At 46.6% G+C, this 17698-nt stretch overlaps 1 protein-coding gene across 3 annotated transcripts in view; it reads left to right on the forward strand.

Moving 5' to 3' along the window:
- Positions 1–17698, forward strand: part of LOC140384705 (12S rRNA N(4)-cytidine methyltransferase METTL15-like) — a 160528-nt gene that overhangs the window by 119365 nt on the left and 23465 nt on the right. For all 3 annotated transcript variants that reach the window (XM_072466651.1, XM_072466652.1, XM_072466653.1), the window contains 2 exons: positions 7003–7194; positions 9118–9296. In XM_072466651.1, coding sequence (XP_072322752.1) covers positions 7003–7194; positions 9118–9296 — 371 coding nt within the window. The remainder of the gene's footprint in view (positions 1–7002; positions 7195–9117; positions 9297–17698) is intronic.

Below are 17698 nucleotides of genomic sequence, written 5' to 3' on the forward strand. Positions count from 1 at the left end.
TCCTGTTTTTGTCTCTGCAGATTAGTTGTAACACTGTGCGCTTCGGATGTCGTGTTAACAGAGATTTTGTATTTTTAGTTATCTGTCGTTTAGGTGTTTCTTTTCGACTTTGTTTGTTTCAGAATTGTAATATGTGGATGAGAGTAAAATTCCCTTGGAATACCGACAGCACATTGAAATTAAAGAGAGAAACAGCTTGCTTTTCGCAACCGCAGAATGCCCCAACTCCCTTTCCAGCCAAGGAAGTACATTTGATGTATACTCATCAGCCATATGAATACTGTGGCTACACGAGCAAGTCACAGGCTGGGGGATTCTGCGCAGAATAACTCACCACCTGACTCCCCAAAGGATGTCCACCACCTCCAAGGCACAAGTCAGGATTGTGATGGAATACTTGCCTGGATGAGTGCAGCTCCAACACTTCAGAACCTTGACACCATCAGGACAAAGCAGCACCCCACCCACAAACACTCACTTCCTCCACCACCATGGCATTAGTGTGTGCCACGTACAAGATGCACTGCAGCAACTCACCAAGGCTCCTTAAAAGCACCTTCCAAATCTCTGACCTCTAGCATCTGGAAGAACAAGGAAAGCAAATGCATAGGAACATGGCCACCTGCAAGTTTCCCTCGAAGCCACATACCATCCTGACTTGGAACTGTATCTGCACTGTTACCAAGTCAATCCTGCAACTCCCTTCCTAACAGCACTGTGGGTGTACCCACACCACATGGACTGCAGCGGTTCAAGAAAGTGGCTCACCGCCACCTCCTCGAGGACAATTAGGGTGAAAAATAAAAGCTGGTCTAGCCCACGACGTCCACAACCTGTGAAAGAATAATAAAAATCATTGCAATGTTGGGAAATTTCTTAGCCAATTTGCAGACAGCTGGGTTCCATAATAATGACCATATTGTCTGTTTTTGGGGGGAGCGGTTGCGGATTTTCTGCAAGCATTCGCCACGGGCAAAAATGGCAATACCGGCGGAAAATCCCATGGGAACAAGAATCCTGGCGGCAAGAACTCATTCTCCAATTCCCCCACTTGCTGGTGATGTAATGACAGCAGGAACCTCATTTCAATTCATTTTAATAAATTAACAAGTCTTACAACACCAGGTTAAAGTCCAACAGGTTTGTTTGGAATCACTAGCTTTCGGAGCGCAGCTCCTTCAGCAGGCATATCACCACACCACGGCGCGTGTGCAGTTTTGAGGGGGAGTATTGTTTTATATCAGAGATCGGAGCGCCGGAACAGGCTTTCCCGGCTCTATCAGACCCTGTCACACCAGATGACATCAAAGACCACATCCCCAGATTTCCTCCAGCGAATCTGGAGAGAAGACGCTGTAGTACTCCTGCAGAGCTACAAGCCGGTTCTCTCAAAGTTACACCCCTTGTTTTAGGGCTAAATATTGGCCAGGAAACCAGAGAGAGCTTCCCTGTTCTTCTTTGAGTTTTCCATAGGATCCTTAATGCCACGTGAGAGAACAGATAAGACTGTGGTTTATCAAGTGATCTCCTCTGAAAAATGGTACCTCCTGAGTACAGAACTGAGCTTTCAGCCGAGATTAAATGTTCAGGTGTCTTGATTGGAACTTGAACCACAATCTCGTGTCAGGAAGGCTGATTCTGCTACCAATGAGCCAGAGCTAACGCCTGTTGATAAATCTTTCGCAGGCCAATTACTGTTCTTGGCCACTATCAAATACTATCCAATTTTCTGTTACCGACTGAGTCTGTAACTGTTACGCTGACAATATTAATTAGATTAATATTGATGGTATTTCCTCGTTAATTAGGCCGTTGTTTAACATTATCCTTCTGAGAGTCACCATAATATTTACTGATAACATTTTAGAATTACAGAATTAAGCCTGGAGCTCAGCGGATTTACATCCTGAGTGGTGAAATGGATAGTGTCTGAAATAGAGACAGGATTCAGTGTTCACTGGATGGAGATTCTGCCCAGACAGAGAGTCAGGGAGCGGTATGTAGAATGCAGGAGATCTCACAGCAGCTTGAGTCAATACCACACTTGGAGGACAGTCAAAATTTAAAGCTTGCAAAAGCATTAGAATTGCAGCACACCTCTGTGCATTATTCACAGCAGGCCTTTGGCCCAGCAGAAGCTGTGTATACTGCTGCCACTATCTGGAGCCAACTACTAGGAAGCTGGGATGAGGATGCTTCTTCATAAAATTTTTTTTTCCTGCAAATTATTTTAATCTGTGTTTATTTTTCCAGGGGTACATGATCAAAAAAGCTTGGGGTGGCAGTTTGCTGCAGATGTTTTTCTGATAGATTGTCCTGCTTCAATGGCTGAACCAACCAACCAGAAATGATAATATGGAGAGAGTTCCGGCATCGGATTAGTTGAAAGAATAGAATTCTGGTATTTCATTGGACAGAATGCCTCACTGTTCTGCCGTGCAGTTGGCTAAAGGATCACTAAAAAAAGACTTGCAATGTTATAGTGCATTTCAGAACCTCCGGACACCCCAAAGTGCCGAACAGCCCTTGAAGTAATTTTTGAAGTGAATTCACTCTTGTTATGTTGCAAATGCATGAGACCAGTTTGCACACAGCAAGGTCCCACAATATGATAATTGTAGTATAAGAGTCTGGTCTATATAGGGTTAAAATCAGACTGAGTATAGTACTGGCCACACACTAATGCGAACAGGCGCCAGAATGTGGCGACTAGGGGATTTTCACAGTGACTTCATTGCAGTGTTAATGTAAGCCTACTTGTGACACTAATAAAGATTATAATTATGACCTGCACCCACGGTCAAACTGGTGTTGGACAGAACTGCGCGTAGCAGCCAGCATGGAGACAGCTCCTAGCTTGTACATTTGTAAATAGTTCTCAGAGTCAATGCAGTTAACCTATGTATGACTATGATTTCTTCAGACCTACCAAACTGTAATCAACATGCTGTACAGCATGATGGCAGTTTGTAGAAAAGCTCAAGACCTCGCAGTAAATGCAGAGAAAAACTAAAATGCTGGAAGTCTGAGAAAAAGCAGTCTGATCTGAAAAGAAGCTCCTGAGGGAAAACTGCCAAGTAAAAGCTCCAAAGAAAGCTGGAGGCAGAAATCTAAAATTCCTTGCTGCAGCAGAAGACTCCTTAGGAAGTCCATCTTCTAATCCCAGGGGTGAGATAAATCTATTAAAACTCCAGCCCACGACTTCCGGTGGCGCCCTCGAGGAAGCAAGGCGCAGGTCGGATCGCTCCCACCCGCGATGGGCAAACGGACCTGTTTTGCAGGATTTCTTCGGGACCTGGCGGCCTGAATTGGTGGAGGAGACGAAAAGAAGAGGTTTTCCTCCTGGGGTATGGACAGTCGGACCAGAAGTGGTTGAGTGGAGCGGCGAAGTTCGAAGCAGGAGCAGCGGGGACCTCTGACCGGGCGGCGAAGCATGGCGGACAGCAGGGACCAGGGAGCGGAGGCTCACTGGCCAAGGGAGCAGCAGATGGCGTTTTTCCGGAGCTGCTTCGCCGACTTGAAGAGGGACACTTTGGACCCAATAAGGGCGGTGATGGATCGAATGGTCGAGGGGCAGGCGGTCCAAGAGAAGGCGCTCAGTGAGGTCGAGGTGAAGCTCTCCACCCAGGCGGACACAGTAACGGAGCTGGAGCACGAAGTAGAGGAGCTGAACGCCCGCCAGAGGAGGATGCAGGAGCAGCTTGAGGATGCCAGGAGGCAGAACCTGAGGATCGTGGGCCTCCCCGAGGGCTGTGAGGGATCGGATGTGGGCGCATACGTGATGGGTATGCTCGAGGCGTTGATGGGCCCGGAGGCCTTCCCTCGACCCCTGGAGTTGGATGGAGCGCATAGAGCCCCCGCAAGGAAGCCCAGGACAGGTGACCGACCGAGGCCCTTGGTGGTTCGCTTTCATCGGCTTGCCGACAGGGATCGGGTGCTGCGATGGGCCAAGGCGGAGAGGAGCAGCAGATGGGAGAACTGCGAGGTGCGCATCTACCAGGACTTGGGAGCGGAGCTGGCCAAGAGGCGTGCAGGATTCATCAAGGTAAAGGCAGCCCTCTTCAAAAAGCAGGTGAGATTTGGAATGCTGTATCCTGCGAAGCTTTGGGTGACGTTTGAGGAACTTCATTACTACTTCCAGACACCAGAACAGGTTTGGGCCTTTATTAAAGAGAGGAAGCTGGACTTGAACTAACGGACATTTGGTTTGTTTTTCAATGCTCTACAGTGGCGGTGGTATGTTAACCTAACTTGTTTTGACTAGAAATGGACTTTTATTAAAAGAAGAAGCTGGACTTGAACTAAAGGACTCTGGGTTCACAGAGCTGTTGTGTGGCAGCGGTCCGTTAAATTATCCTGTACTGTAATGTTTTATTTAAGATTGTATTCAGCCTGGACAGAGAACGGGGACTGGAGGGCGCACTGCTTAGGGCGAGTTTGGGAGCTTGCAACGGGGGGGGGGGGAAGAGGGGCTATGCAAAGGGGGTCCCGCGCTTGGTACCTTTTGGCGGGAGACCGGGGCCTCTGATAGGGGGATGGGCTAGGGGCTGGGTAAGGGACTTGAAAGGGCACAGGGAGATACAATTAGGTTAATGGGTCTTTGGGGTGTGGGGGGAGGGCCCGAGCATTCGGGCGGGAGACAGCCAGGCGCTAAGGGCAGGGGTCAACGTAGTTAGCGTAGGTCGGGGGGGGGGCACCAGGGAGAGTAGAAGGGGCGGGCTAGGGCCAAGCGCGGGGCGGACCTGGCAGGGCAGGCCTCCGGGGGGGGGGGGGGGGGGGGGGGGGGCAGCCGGGAGGGAGAGCAGAGAAGATTTAAGAGGGTAAGGGGGGGGATCAGAAATCCCCGGGGGAGATAGTCGCTTGCAGGGAATAGCATAGGAAACCGACAGCAGCAGCACCCGGGGGGGAGGGGAAGTGTGGGGGGGGGGGTTAGAGCCACATTAGGTTAGTTGAGCACGTGGGGCATGGGTAAATAGAGCTGGTTGGGAAAGTGCTTTATTAATATGTTTATTCTCTCCCACTGTTCGTTTTCAATATGTTAAGGCTTTTGTATATGGCCTTTTTTCTCTGTAAATGTTACAAATCTGTTTTAAATAAAAAATTTCAACAACAAAAAAAACTCCTGCCCACAGCAAGTCTGAGAAATCTTTAAATAATTCAGAGTCGGAACTGCAGTTTTAAAATTCCTGTCGCCAACACTAGATCCCCAGGTTGGTGCCTGAACACATGGGCCGGAATTTTCTGTATGGCAAGCTCAGTGCCTGGTATCTGGCCAGGCCCGTTGCCATTTTATGTTCAATTTTATTCTCCCTCAGTGTACCTGTACAGGCGATTAGAGGATTCTCACAGTAACTTCATTGCAGTGTTAATGTAAGCCTACATGTGACACTATTTAAGATTATTATTAACTAGCAGGGTCCCACCACCTGACCTCCCACAAGCTTCTTCACACCCCCGGTACTCCCTTGACAGCCACAGGGAGTGGGTGCCTTCCGGCACCATGTGGCGCCAAGTCAGCCAGAACATGGCATACGTGCCTCACCATCTGTTTGATCATCAGGAGTCTCCATCTGCACATGGTGTCAGATTGTTCCATAAAGGTTATCCGAGTCTGGTATACCCTGGGGTTTCTTCAGCGCAGTTGAGCTCCCTGCACAGTCGATGTGGTCTCCAGCCCTTGATCCTGGCCTTGGGTCCACTGCTGTTGATCTGGAAGGTCTCGACTGGGAGCCCCTGCTGGATTCTGTTCTCCTCCATTACTGTGATCAGTAAGATTGCCAGCTTGACTGGCTCCATTCTGATCCCAGTCGGAATCCTGCAAAGGATGAGAGCGAGAGAGACAAGTTGGCATTGCAGCTGCTGGTCATTAATTTCCCCTGACCCATTGGCCATCCTAACCTGGATGCAGCCAGTGCAAGTGCATTGCCAGCGGTGATCGCAGAATCACAGCTCTGGTTTCCTCCCACTTCCAGAACAGAGCTGGTACCTGCATCTTCCCGTGCCCACTGAGACTCATATCTGATCTTTAGTTTGGGTGTCCCTGCCCTGAAACTTGGACCACTGGGGGTTCTTTCATGTGGGAGATGCGTTCAGTCATTGTGACTGGCCGTGGTCATCCGGGGCGATGAGGTCCGCTTTGAATGGCAGGAGAGGAATGAAGGAGCCATACTTTCATGCATTGGGGAGCCTAGGGATATGCCACTCCCTTACCACCTATTCCCAAACGGCCTAGCTGACAGCCCTGATATCTAAAGCTGAATCCCAACATTGTCTCTGAAACTGTAAGGAGCTGATGGCGCTAAGGGTTAGCTCCTGAGGGCCAATTAGTGTCACGAGCATGAAGCTCAGGATTCTAAGTGGACACCATTGGTATCTCCTTCAGGGAGAAGCAACACTAATAGGCACCCTGCTGAGTCTAAATAGAGAATTCAGAGAGGTCATAGGTGTCATGCCTCCATACTTAAATCTAGTGGATTGCTAATCCTCAAGTGGACTAGCCCCCCCTCCCCCAAACTCCCACCACCCCGAATGGGCACCAAGTTGGATTGATACGACACTCTGGGCTAATGCACGGCCGATTCCAGCCCCACTGGCCCCGGTGTCACAACACAAGTGAATTAACCAATAATTCTTATAAAAATACGCAAGATCCTTGGCCCTTGACTGCCCAATAATGAAGCCACCAGATTTGTACGGTTAAACACATTGACTGTTTATTTATAACTGGAACAAGTATGGAGTGAAACAGTTGTCCTTTAACACCTGACTCTTTAACTGTGCTATCCTCCACCCCCACACACAAGACAGACACAAACAGAGGGGGAAAAAGGTGGGAAAATATAAGATTTATCATCAAAAAATATAAGTCCTTGCGCCTGCAATTGTCAGGTGTTCTTGTGTCTGTCAGCAGTGGACCAGAAGAAAATATAGGACTTATTAGCGTAATTATTCTTAATCGTTTTGCAAAGAATAATATTTCCCCACGTGATTTATCTCTTTCAGTGGCCGGTTTCGACCTCTCCTCGGAAGATTCAGCGAATTGGAGTCCTTATTAATGGCATCAGGAGTAGCAACAAATACTTTTGACGGAGTTCTCATTGATGCAGGCTGCTCCTCTATGCAGTTAGATGTGCCATTGCGAGGTTTTGCACTGAGCAAAGATGGCCCCCTGGACATGAGAATGGATGGAGACAGGTTAGTACAGAAGCTACAATTACTCTCATGACACAAGTGTATTTTATTGTATCATAATAACTGACAGGAATAATCCAGTTAATCCCACTTCTGTGGATAGTGATTACATGAAACATGGTGCCATATCTGCCAAACTTGAAAGCAAACAGGAGTGTTGGCACTAAGAGTTTAAAACGAGCTATTTCCTGGCATAGTAGAAATAGAAAGTAATGCTGCATACTTAATTCAGTGAGAAAAATGTTGAGGTAGGGACGCTGTTACGGCTGGGGTGGGAGCAATGCGCCTAAAAGTTTATTTTAGCTCCACTACTCCACAGGTCGCATTTAAATTGTCCGTGCATGTTCAAATAAACTGGATTTTCTATTCCTGAAAACCTGGCAATTGCAGGAACCCAAGGGTGTGTGAGTGTGTTCTATGTGTCCATGTGATTGCAGATTGATGCACTGAACTTAATGCCAATCCAATTCGATCCAGTTGAAATTAGTTGCTTCACAAATATTTTTTGGTTCAAAGGCGAATCTTGACATAATAGGCGGCAATGTTTCTCCAATATGATGTCCAGAAGTGAACAGACACACAGCTCCCCTGGTCCTGAAGGGGAAGGTTCATTCATTACTTTTGTTGAAGAGGGTGGTGGTTGGACTGGAACCAATTGAGCATTACGCAGCATAAAGACTACCTGGACAAAATGGCTGATGATGTTAGGTGATATCTTTCGACTCATTCTTGGGCTGAGCATCAGATATTGGGCTCCGTATTGGGTTAGATCATTGCCAGTTTCGTCAGTCCTTTCGCTGTAATAGATTGGAATCAAGGATCTTGGTCACATTTTCCATGAATTGGCTTGCAGAGTGTGTGTTGGAGCTAAATTGGACTGGACCGTGCATTTTGTAGGCACAAAGGTACCTCCAAACCCTCAGTTGGCAGAAAAAATGCTTCACATTTCCATTTTAAATCTGGGGCAACCAACCTGCATCAGAGTGGCTGGTTTGCTTAAAAAATGAGAACAAAAAAATTTATTTAACATATGAGTCAAATTTAAACCATGCTACGTTTGGTTTAAAGACAACAAACTAACAAACTATGTATGATGTAATAGGACAGACAATACGTTTCAATCTAACATACTGGATTTTCATATATTGGTGGTTTGTATCAAGGTTAACACAAGTTAGATGATGAAAACCGATGGGAGTTGGACTGAACACACCCTTACTGCCAAGAGCTCAACTTGAATTTATCAACAGCTAAAGAATTTCAGCCCTCCTTGATTCTGAAGACAGTATTCATTAATTAGACTTGTTTCCTAAATTAGGACGAATGAAGGTTGCCTAGTTAAGTACCAGAAGGTTGAACCATGTACCCGAGCGCAAGTTAATTTTATGTGTTGTGGTCAACACTTGCCTATGAAAACAAAATGAAAATACCTTTTACATTTGAATTATTCCATATGGGAGTAGTTAAATTTCCATTCAAATCTGATGCATATAATTGACTTACCTGTCCTCTAAATTTGTCAGCAGACAGCAAAGTAGCTTTGCTCCACACAAACTCATTTCAGACTTTTCAACTGGGGGTTTGGTGATTCTATGCTCAGTATAGCATGTATTATAAGGGAACAATGTCTGCCATTTGTTGGGTTTCATGCCAATTTGGTGTTGGGTCAAAATTAGAATTCCGAGTAATATTTGGCGACTTGAACAAAAATAGATTTAATTGGGTTCTCATCCGAAGACCGAGGATGAGCTTTGAATTTTCTTCCTTTGTTTCGTTTTTTTTTCTTAAACCATCTGTTACCAAAAAGAACCTCAAACATAACTTGTATGCTGTGTGAATTTCAGCTCTGTCTCTCGGTGCTGTGAAGCTTCACCTCTGTCAATGAAAATGACGTCAAGGAAATTAATTGGCTCCTCTTGTGCGTAGGTACCCCGACATGCCCACCGCAGCTGACGTGGTGAATGCCTTAGATCAACAGTCACTTGCGTCCATCTTAAGGATCTACGGAGAGGAAAGGCATGCAAAGAAAATAGCTGCAGCAATCGCACAGGCACGCAGCATCTATCCCATCACCCATACTCAGCAGCTCGCCAGTATAGTTGCAGGTATTCTCATTAATTCCAGCCATTGTCTGGCAGGAAAATATACTAATCTTACGAGCCCCAGTGGGACCTATTTGCACTGTACACATGCAGGTACTAATCCTGTGCATTTTGCCTCTGATGTCAGAGTTTTATTTTGGAATTGAGAATAGAAGTCAACAAATTATTTTTACCATTCCGAAGTTATATGCAGTTGCTACTAAATTATTATATAATATGTTTGTTTCAATCAGGGATAATCATTGACTGCAGCGTAGATTACCTGTATTTTCTAAAATAGAAATAGATGGAATGCTCTTGAATGAACCCATTCGTTAATAATCTTTGTGTGGAAGTATAAAGCAATATAATTAATCTAATGAAATTTAGGCTTAATGTTTGCTGATGCAGTGTGTTTATAACAAAATCCTGCTGTAAACCATACTTATGCCAGAATCAAAATTTATTTCATTTTCTGTGTGGTAAGTGTAAAGCATCCTCTTAATTGTCCACACATTCTCATCTCCCAGGTGGTTCAAATGATCGCAAGCCCATTGCGTATTGCATCAAGATTTGCTTTCTATACAAATGTGTTGGAAAGTTGAGTTTTACATTGCAAATTAATTGCTGCGTATATGAACATTTTCATTGATTGCTTCAGAATGCAACCTCCGCCAGCTCTTTGAAGGACAGTATTTCCATACTGTTGGAGGGGTAAGTAACAGCATCAAAATCAGATGCTGCTGGTATCCAACATTATCCATTGTATCTGAAAGAAAAATATCCACATTAATAAGATTCATGTAATTGTTTTTGCTTACACATTTCCATTAACTAACCTAATCATAAGTTTAAATTTTAACGATTGCTGGGTCTGAATGGGAAAAAAAATGATGATGTGATTATCATAGAGTGAACAATTATGTCACGTCAGTAAATCACTATCTAAAAAAAAAAGGAGGTTTAAACCTGTGCCAGGGGGTCCAAATGTGAGTCATAGCCTTAATTGCCACAACATCTGACAGCTTGCTTCCTTTTCCTACCATTTCAACCCCCTTGAGTTCAGTTCTCCATAGACTGTGTAATCCTTTGGTTTTTTTATGTGTAGCTTGAAGGTGTGTTTGGGAATAGTACGACTGACATGGCAAGTTTATAAATCTCTCTTTGGCTGCTTGATACCATTTTGTTGGCTAAAGAAATCTCATTACGGTAATTCTACAATTTCCCAAATGGTTTGGTCACCGTTGACCCCCTTTTAAAATTTCAATCCAGCCGATTTGTTGGAAAGTCCCTCAAAACTAAATGCTGCTCAAAACTCTCTTTACAGAACCTGGAATAAGGACTCGTGCTTAATTGCATAAATTATATGCTTAACCAAGGTTCATAGAATGTACAGTGCAGAAGAAGGCCATTCGGCCCATCGAGTCTGCACCGGCTCTTGGAAAGAGCACCCCACTTAAGCCCACACCCCCACCATATCCCCGTAAAGCAGTAACCCCACCTAACCGAAGGGCAATTTATCATGGCCAATCCACCTAACCTGCACGTCTTTGGACTGTGGGAGGAAACCGGAGCACCCGGAGGAAACCCACGCAGACACGGGGAGGATGTGCAAACTCCGCACAGACAGTGACCCAGCGGGTAATCGAACCTGGAACACTGGAGCTGTGAAGCAATTGTGCTATCCACAATGCTACCGTGCTTTATTGTCACAAGTAGGCTTACATTAACACTGCAATGAAGTTACTGTGAAAAGCCCCTAGTCGCCACACTCCAGCGACTGTTTGCTTACACGGAGGGAGAATTCAGAATGTCCAAATTGTATCACAGGTTACATCTTCTTTCTGAGGTGAATGGATGTTTATGGCTCCCAGATCTCTGTTCTAGGTGGATACCTTCATGATGCTCAGAAAATGGTCCTCTCACAGATATTCAGTGCAAAGTTTTTTTTTTTAAATTGCTGTATGGTTTCATGAAAATCAGTTCAATGTTCCTAAACTGTAACTATATAGATTATCATGAACATATAGGGGCAAGGTCTGTTTTGAGTAGTAGATGATGAATGCCTAGAAAACCACTTTATCAATATAGTGGAGTCCTTTATATTGGCATAGATTGAGGGTGGGACATTATGGCATCAACTTGGTCCTTACCCCTGTCCCCTTAATTTCCACCCGGAAAACGGGTACAAAGTGGATCAATTTCTTCCCCAAGGAGTCTAATTTGAATTTATCAAAGGCCTATAAACAATGAAGTCAAAGTTTTCTAAAGGGCATTTTTCTGTAAGACAAATTTTGTCATGTATAAGAATGCAGACAGGATGGGCCGAAGGGCCTCTTTCTGTGCTGTAAAACTCTGAGTGGGATTTTCTGGACTTTTGTGCTGGCGGAATTTTAACGGTCCCGCCGATGTCCGCGGCAACAAGGGGTGAGTTCAGTGGGAATTCCCGTTGACAACGATGGGACAAGAAGATCCTGCCGGCAGCCACAGTCGAGCCCCCCTCCATCATCGCAGGACACGCAGCAAAGAGGGAGGAAAGTCCCACCCTCAGGCTCTCTGACTAACATTCCCAGTGAGTATTGATTTGTATTTAACTTATCCTTTCAGGCAAGGTGCTAAACCTGTACTCAGAACTCATTCTATAAACTCAAAACAAATTCTTCTTATTCTTTGGCGATCACTCCCTAACGAGTATGATTGTCCACCGAAGAAACTCCGTGTTACTGGTCGTAAGTTCTGTGGGTCCTTGTGTGGCTGATGAGCCTGATGACCCTAGAGCCGCATCTTTGACCGGATGCTTGGCAGGTTTTTCCGGGAGGTGGGATTGGTCCTTGGCCTCTAGATCGCTGATATTACTTTCTCAGACTCATTTTCTGGGCCTCCTTTTATCTTCAGGTGTCCTCAAAGAATTGTGTCCCCTCAATCAGGAGGTTTCTCCAAGTCAAGTAGGTGTCTTCTAAGCAAGGATCTCCGAGGCGTTGACGTCTATATTGCATTTCTTGTGGTAGACCATCAGGGTCTCTTTGAAGCGCTTTCTTTCTTGTCGTCTTGCTCAAGAGCATTCCTTTGCTGAATGAAGAAGATTTGCTTTGGCAGTTGGGACTCTGACAACCTGGCATATAGCCGGCCCAGTGAAGTTGGTTTTGGATGAACATGGCCATGATGCTGTTGCTCTTGGGTCCTTCAAAGACACGGAGTACAATCAGCCTGTGCTCTCAGGTAGTGCAGAGAATCCATCTCAAACAGCATTGATGATATCTCTCCGGGGCCTTGAGGTGGCGTCAGTACGTATTCCAAGGTTCTGAGCCATATAGAAAAGTTGGAAGGAGGACTGTCTAATACACAAGGATCTTAGTGTCAGCACGAATGTCACGGTCGTCAAAAACCCTCATCCTTAGGCGTTCAAAGGAGATGCTCGCAGATTGGAAACAATGGCAGATCTCTGCATCCATGTCTGCCTTAGGTGAGAGGTGGCTCCCCAGGTAGTGGAAATGTTCCACGTTTGATAGTGTTTCTCCATTGATCTTGAAGGAAGAGATTGGACCTTGCAGGACACACAGCAAAGGAATGCTCTTGAGCAAGACGACAAGAAAGAAAGCAGGCTGGTAAAGGACTTGACTCTTCTTGAGGTCGAGGCTGAGATGGATTGTTTGGTAGGTTTTCACCAAGGTATCAAACATGGTTTGGAGATTTACTTCTGGGAGAGTGGAAATGATGATGTCATCTGCATACTTATGTTCCACGAGCGATGTCAATATCGGTTTATTCTTGGGTTTTAACCGGTTGAGGTTGAAAGGTTTTCCGTCCATCCTGTAGATGATGACCACTCCACTGGGAAGCTTGTTCTTGACAAGGTGAAGGACGGTGAGAGTGAAGATAGCGAAATGGTTGGGGGGCGATGACACATCTCTGCTTGACTCCAATCTTGACCTTGAAGGTTTCTGTCTTATTTCCGTCGGTGAGGACAGTCGTTGACATATTATCACGAAGGAGTTGGAGGATATTGATGAATTTCTCTGGATAGCCAGCCTTTGACAGGGTCACCCATAGCATTTCCCAATTGACTAAGTCAAAAGTTTTGGTCAGATCAATGAAGGCCATGTAGAGTGGTTGATGTTGCTCCTGGCCTTTCTCTTGAAGTTGTGGAGCAGTGAAAATCATGTCCGTTGTTCCACGATTTGTTGGAAGCCACACTGGCTTTCCAGAAGTATTTCCTCCAAGACTGGGAGGAGGCAGCTAGTGAGGATTCAGGTGGTGATCCTCCCAGGATTGGAGAATGTGGAGATTCCTCGGTAGTTCCCACAATCCGCTTTGTCTCCTTTCCTGAAGATGGCATCCCTGAGGATTTCTTCCCTGTCCTAGATTTTCAGGAACAGCTGACGGAGATGACAGGTGATCTCTTCTCCTCCAAGTTTGAAAATCTTAACTGGAATCTCGACCACTCCTGTGGCTTTCCCATTCTTCCCATGTTTAATGGTGGCTTTGACTTCATCCATGTTTGGTGGAAATCCAAGATTATATTTGATGGGGATTTGGGGGATTTTCTCAAACACACCCTTACCTATGATTGTATCATGGTTGAGGAGTTCTTTGAAGTGTTACCTCCATCGAAGGCTGATGTTTCCTCTGTCTCAAGAGAGTTCCATCGTTGTTCCTCGGTTTGAGGCCTGGGGTGCTGGGTTCATATATTGCCTTGGTCGCACTGAAAAAAACCCAGATGTCGTCGTGCTTGTCGGCAAGGAGGTGCAGCTCCTTACCTTTCTCAGTCCACAATTGGTTTTTGATTTCCCTAGTTCTTCTTTATGCCTCTGCCTTTGCTAATTGACGAGTTCTCCCCTTTACCTTGCTTGTTATGTCGTTTTTCCCGGCATGGAGAGCTTTTCCCTTCCTGTCAATGAGATTTTGGATGGTATGACTAACATTCTCAGTGGATATTGATTTGGATTTAACTTATCCTTTCAGGCAAGTTATGTCCTATTTTTATACCAAACTTGTACTCGGTATTCATTCTATAAACTCAAAACAAATGACAGTATATTTGTCTCAAAGCAGCCTTTCAGTTCAGGAATTATTGCCATCGGTTTTTGTGATAGGTTCCCCAGTGTGCTATTCAACAAATTATTTTGTAACATTTTTGCATTTTCTGTCGCTCTCTAAACTTTCACCGGGATTTTCGGGCCCTGCCGTGGTGGGTCCCGAAGTGGCAGATGCAGCGATCCGGCCAAATGCCCTTTGACTTCAGCAGGACTGGGTGATCACCTGAGCTGGAAAATCCCACCCTTTTGCTGGACTTTTCCAGCTGTTCATGCCAGCTGGATCCTCCGGTCTCATCGTCGGCGCGCCCCCGCCTCTGGTTTCCCGGCGACGAGGGGACCATTCAACAGGAAATCCCGTTGACACCGGCAGGATCCCACCTCTGCCACCGGAAGACATGTGGCGGGTTGCTCGGTAAATCCCGCCTTCTGTCTTGGATATCTTGTTGCTGAATTGGTAAAGCTATAAATTGTAAGTAAATGGAAGAATTCATGGGAATTCTCAAATTGGAGGTCAGCGATTTTCTTTGACTTTGTAGAGTTGTATGAAAAAGAAATACAAGGAACAAATTTAGATCCTCGTAATTATCCATTATGTTGGGGGGATAGGTCAGCACGGTAGCACAAGTGGATAGTACTGTGGCTTCACAGCGCCAGGGTCCCAGGTTCGATTCCCCGCTGGGTCACTGTCTGTGCGGAGTCTGCACGTTCTCCCCGTGCCTGCGTGGGTTTCCTCCGGGTGCTCCGGTTTCCTCCCACAGTCCAAAGACGTGCAGGCTAGGTGGATTGGCCATGATAAATTGCCCTTAGTGACCAAAAAAGGATAGGAGGGGGTTATTGGGTTACGGGGATAGGGTGGAAGTGAGGGCTTAAGTGGGTCGGTGCAGACTCGATGGGCCGAATGGCCTCCTTCTGCACTGTATGTTCAAGTTAGTGGCTCATGACACAAAAATGTATTGTACTCTATGAGCGCGGATTAGCAGGACAAAAACGGAGCCCCTTTTCAGGCGTGTTTAGCAGGGTGTTTCTCGCTACCTGCAGTGCCGGGAAGGACGCTGTTTTTATTTGGCCACAATTACATCCACGGATCAGCGCGCCATTTTTAAATGCCGCCAGAAATTCTAGCCCCCCTCAGTCACCCGACCGCGGTCTCCAGACCACCCCCCCCCCTCCCCCCACTGCACCCAATTTACCTCTTAGGGGGTCCTTGAGCCCCCACTCACCCCATTTCTTAAGGTCATGGCACCCCAAGGACCAATCACTGGCACAGGCAACCTGGCATCTTGGCACTGCCAGCCTGGCATCCTGGAATTACCCTTACCAGCCTGACAGTGCCAAGGTGGACGGATGTCAGCAGGAGTGCCAGGGTTCTACCTTTCCCTGTGCCCGACCACCCAGGGGCCTCTAATGGCTTGTGGGCCCCCTCCCGACCCCCCCCCCCAGGTTTTGAGGGTCGCGAATCCTGTGAGAGGCATATCACCAAGTGCAGTGCGACGAGGCTGTCCGCATCCAGTATCTGTAGCACAGTGATTTCACACGCATACTAAAATGAAAATTGAATTCTTGTTCTGCCGTGAGGAGTGTCATCAACATGTGACATCCATTACAAAGTGACCATTTCCCCTTTTTAACAAACCCTCTTCCTTCTCCCCCTGGTGAAAATCGAGGTTCCTGCAAGTCAATAGAATATGCCACAAATCTGTGTAAGAACTTTTCTACATTAGAGACAGCTGTATGTATATTTCTTTTTCTTAATATCTGGTTGTGGGTTTCGGTATTGTTTTTTTAAAATAATCTTTATTGTCACAACTAAGCTTACATTAACACTGCAACAAAGTTACTGTGAAAAGCCCCTAGTCGCCACACTCCAGCACCTGCTTGGGTACACTAAGGGAGAATTCAGAATGTCCAAATTACCTAACAGCACGTCTTTCGGGATTTGTGGGAGGAAACCGGAGCACCCGGAGGAAACGGCATTGTTGATGCATTGCCATCTGAATATCAGAGTAGAATGGGTAATGTACTATTGCTGATTAATGAGATAATACCACAGCAATTAGTTGTGCTTTATCGCAACACACAGTTTGTTTGTTATGACTCCTGAACTAGCGCGCGGTCAATTCCAGCCCCATTTGACCTGGAGTCTCAACACAATTGAAATTAACAACTAATTCTTTAAAAAACACCTGGGGCGGGATTCTATGACACCGGCTGCCGTATTCTCCGGTGCTGGTTTTCAAGTGGGGGCAGAGTTTACGCTGGTCGGGGGCCGTTGGCAGTGGCCCTTCAGCAATTCTCTGGGCCCCGATGGGCCGAGCGGCCGTCAGTTTCTGGCCAGTCCCGCTGGCGTGAAATGGACATGGTCCCACACGACGGGACCTGGCTGGTAGACTGTCTAATGGAGTCCTTGGGGGGGATGCGGGGGGATCCGGCCCCGGGGGGGCCCCCACGGTGGCCTGGCCCACGATCGGGGCACACCGATCTGCAGGCAGGCCTGTACTGTGGGGGCACACTTTCCTTCAGGGTTGGCCTCTGTAGGGCTCCGTCATGGCCGGCGCAGAGAACTACCCCCCCCCCCCCGCGCATGCGCAGAAACACGCCGGCCGGTCTGCGCATGCGCCAACTCGCGCCAGCCCTTCAACGCCGGTTGGTGCGGCGGCAACCCCTCCAGCGCCGGCCTAGCACCCGGAAGTGGCATTCTTGGCACCGGCGTCGGGCCATCCCGCTCCTGAAATCCTTGGCCCTTAGCTGCCCAATAATTACAGTCACCAGGTTTGTAAATTTAAACACAATTAATTTTATTAATAATGGCTATAATTAAATATGAAGCAAATACAACTGGTTAACTATTCTAGTTCCTAGCCACCCCCCCCCCTCTTTAACTCACTCCCACCCTCTGTATGCACACACACTAGACAGACAAACAAACACAGAGGGGAAAAGAGAGGTGTAACAATAATGATGGAAGTGTAAAGTGTAAAGGTCTTTGGGGTGAATTCTCTGCCTTCCCAACCGTGTGTTTCTCAGCGGCGTGCCACTGCTGATAGTGAGATGCTCTGTTCCCACACACCGCTGGCCATTGTGGGCACCACAGCCATTGTAGGCACCACACGCCACCAGGAAACCCACGGTGTGCTGCCGGTGGAATGAGAATCCTGCTGGTCCCTTTGTTTCCGATGGTTGTATTCCAAAACACCTCCCTTCAATTTGAGCTTTCAGCTCGAGGTTTCTGCCTTCAGTCTGTAATGGTTTTCACTGTAGATTTTTCCAGGTTCTCTGTAGGTTCAGAAACACAGCAGCACTGCAGCCTTTCTAGAGAACGGGAAAGACACAGAGACTGTCACAGCTTCTTCTTTGAGCGTCCAGGACTGACTGTCCTTTCCTTGGTTCTCT

The sequence above is a fragment of the Scyliorhinus torazame genome, chromosome 10 (genome assembly GCF_047496885.1).
Source record: "Scyliorhinus torazame isolate Kashiwa2021f chromosome 10, sScyTor2.1, whole genome shotgun sequence".
NCBI classification, from domain to species: Eukaryota; Metazoa; Chordata; class Chondrichthyes; order Carcharhiniformes; family Scyliorhinidae; genus Scyliorhinus; species Scyliorhinus torazame.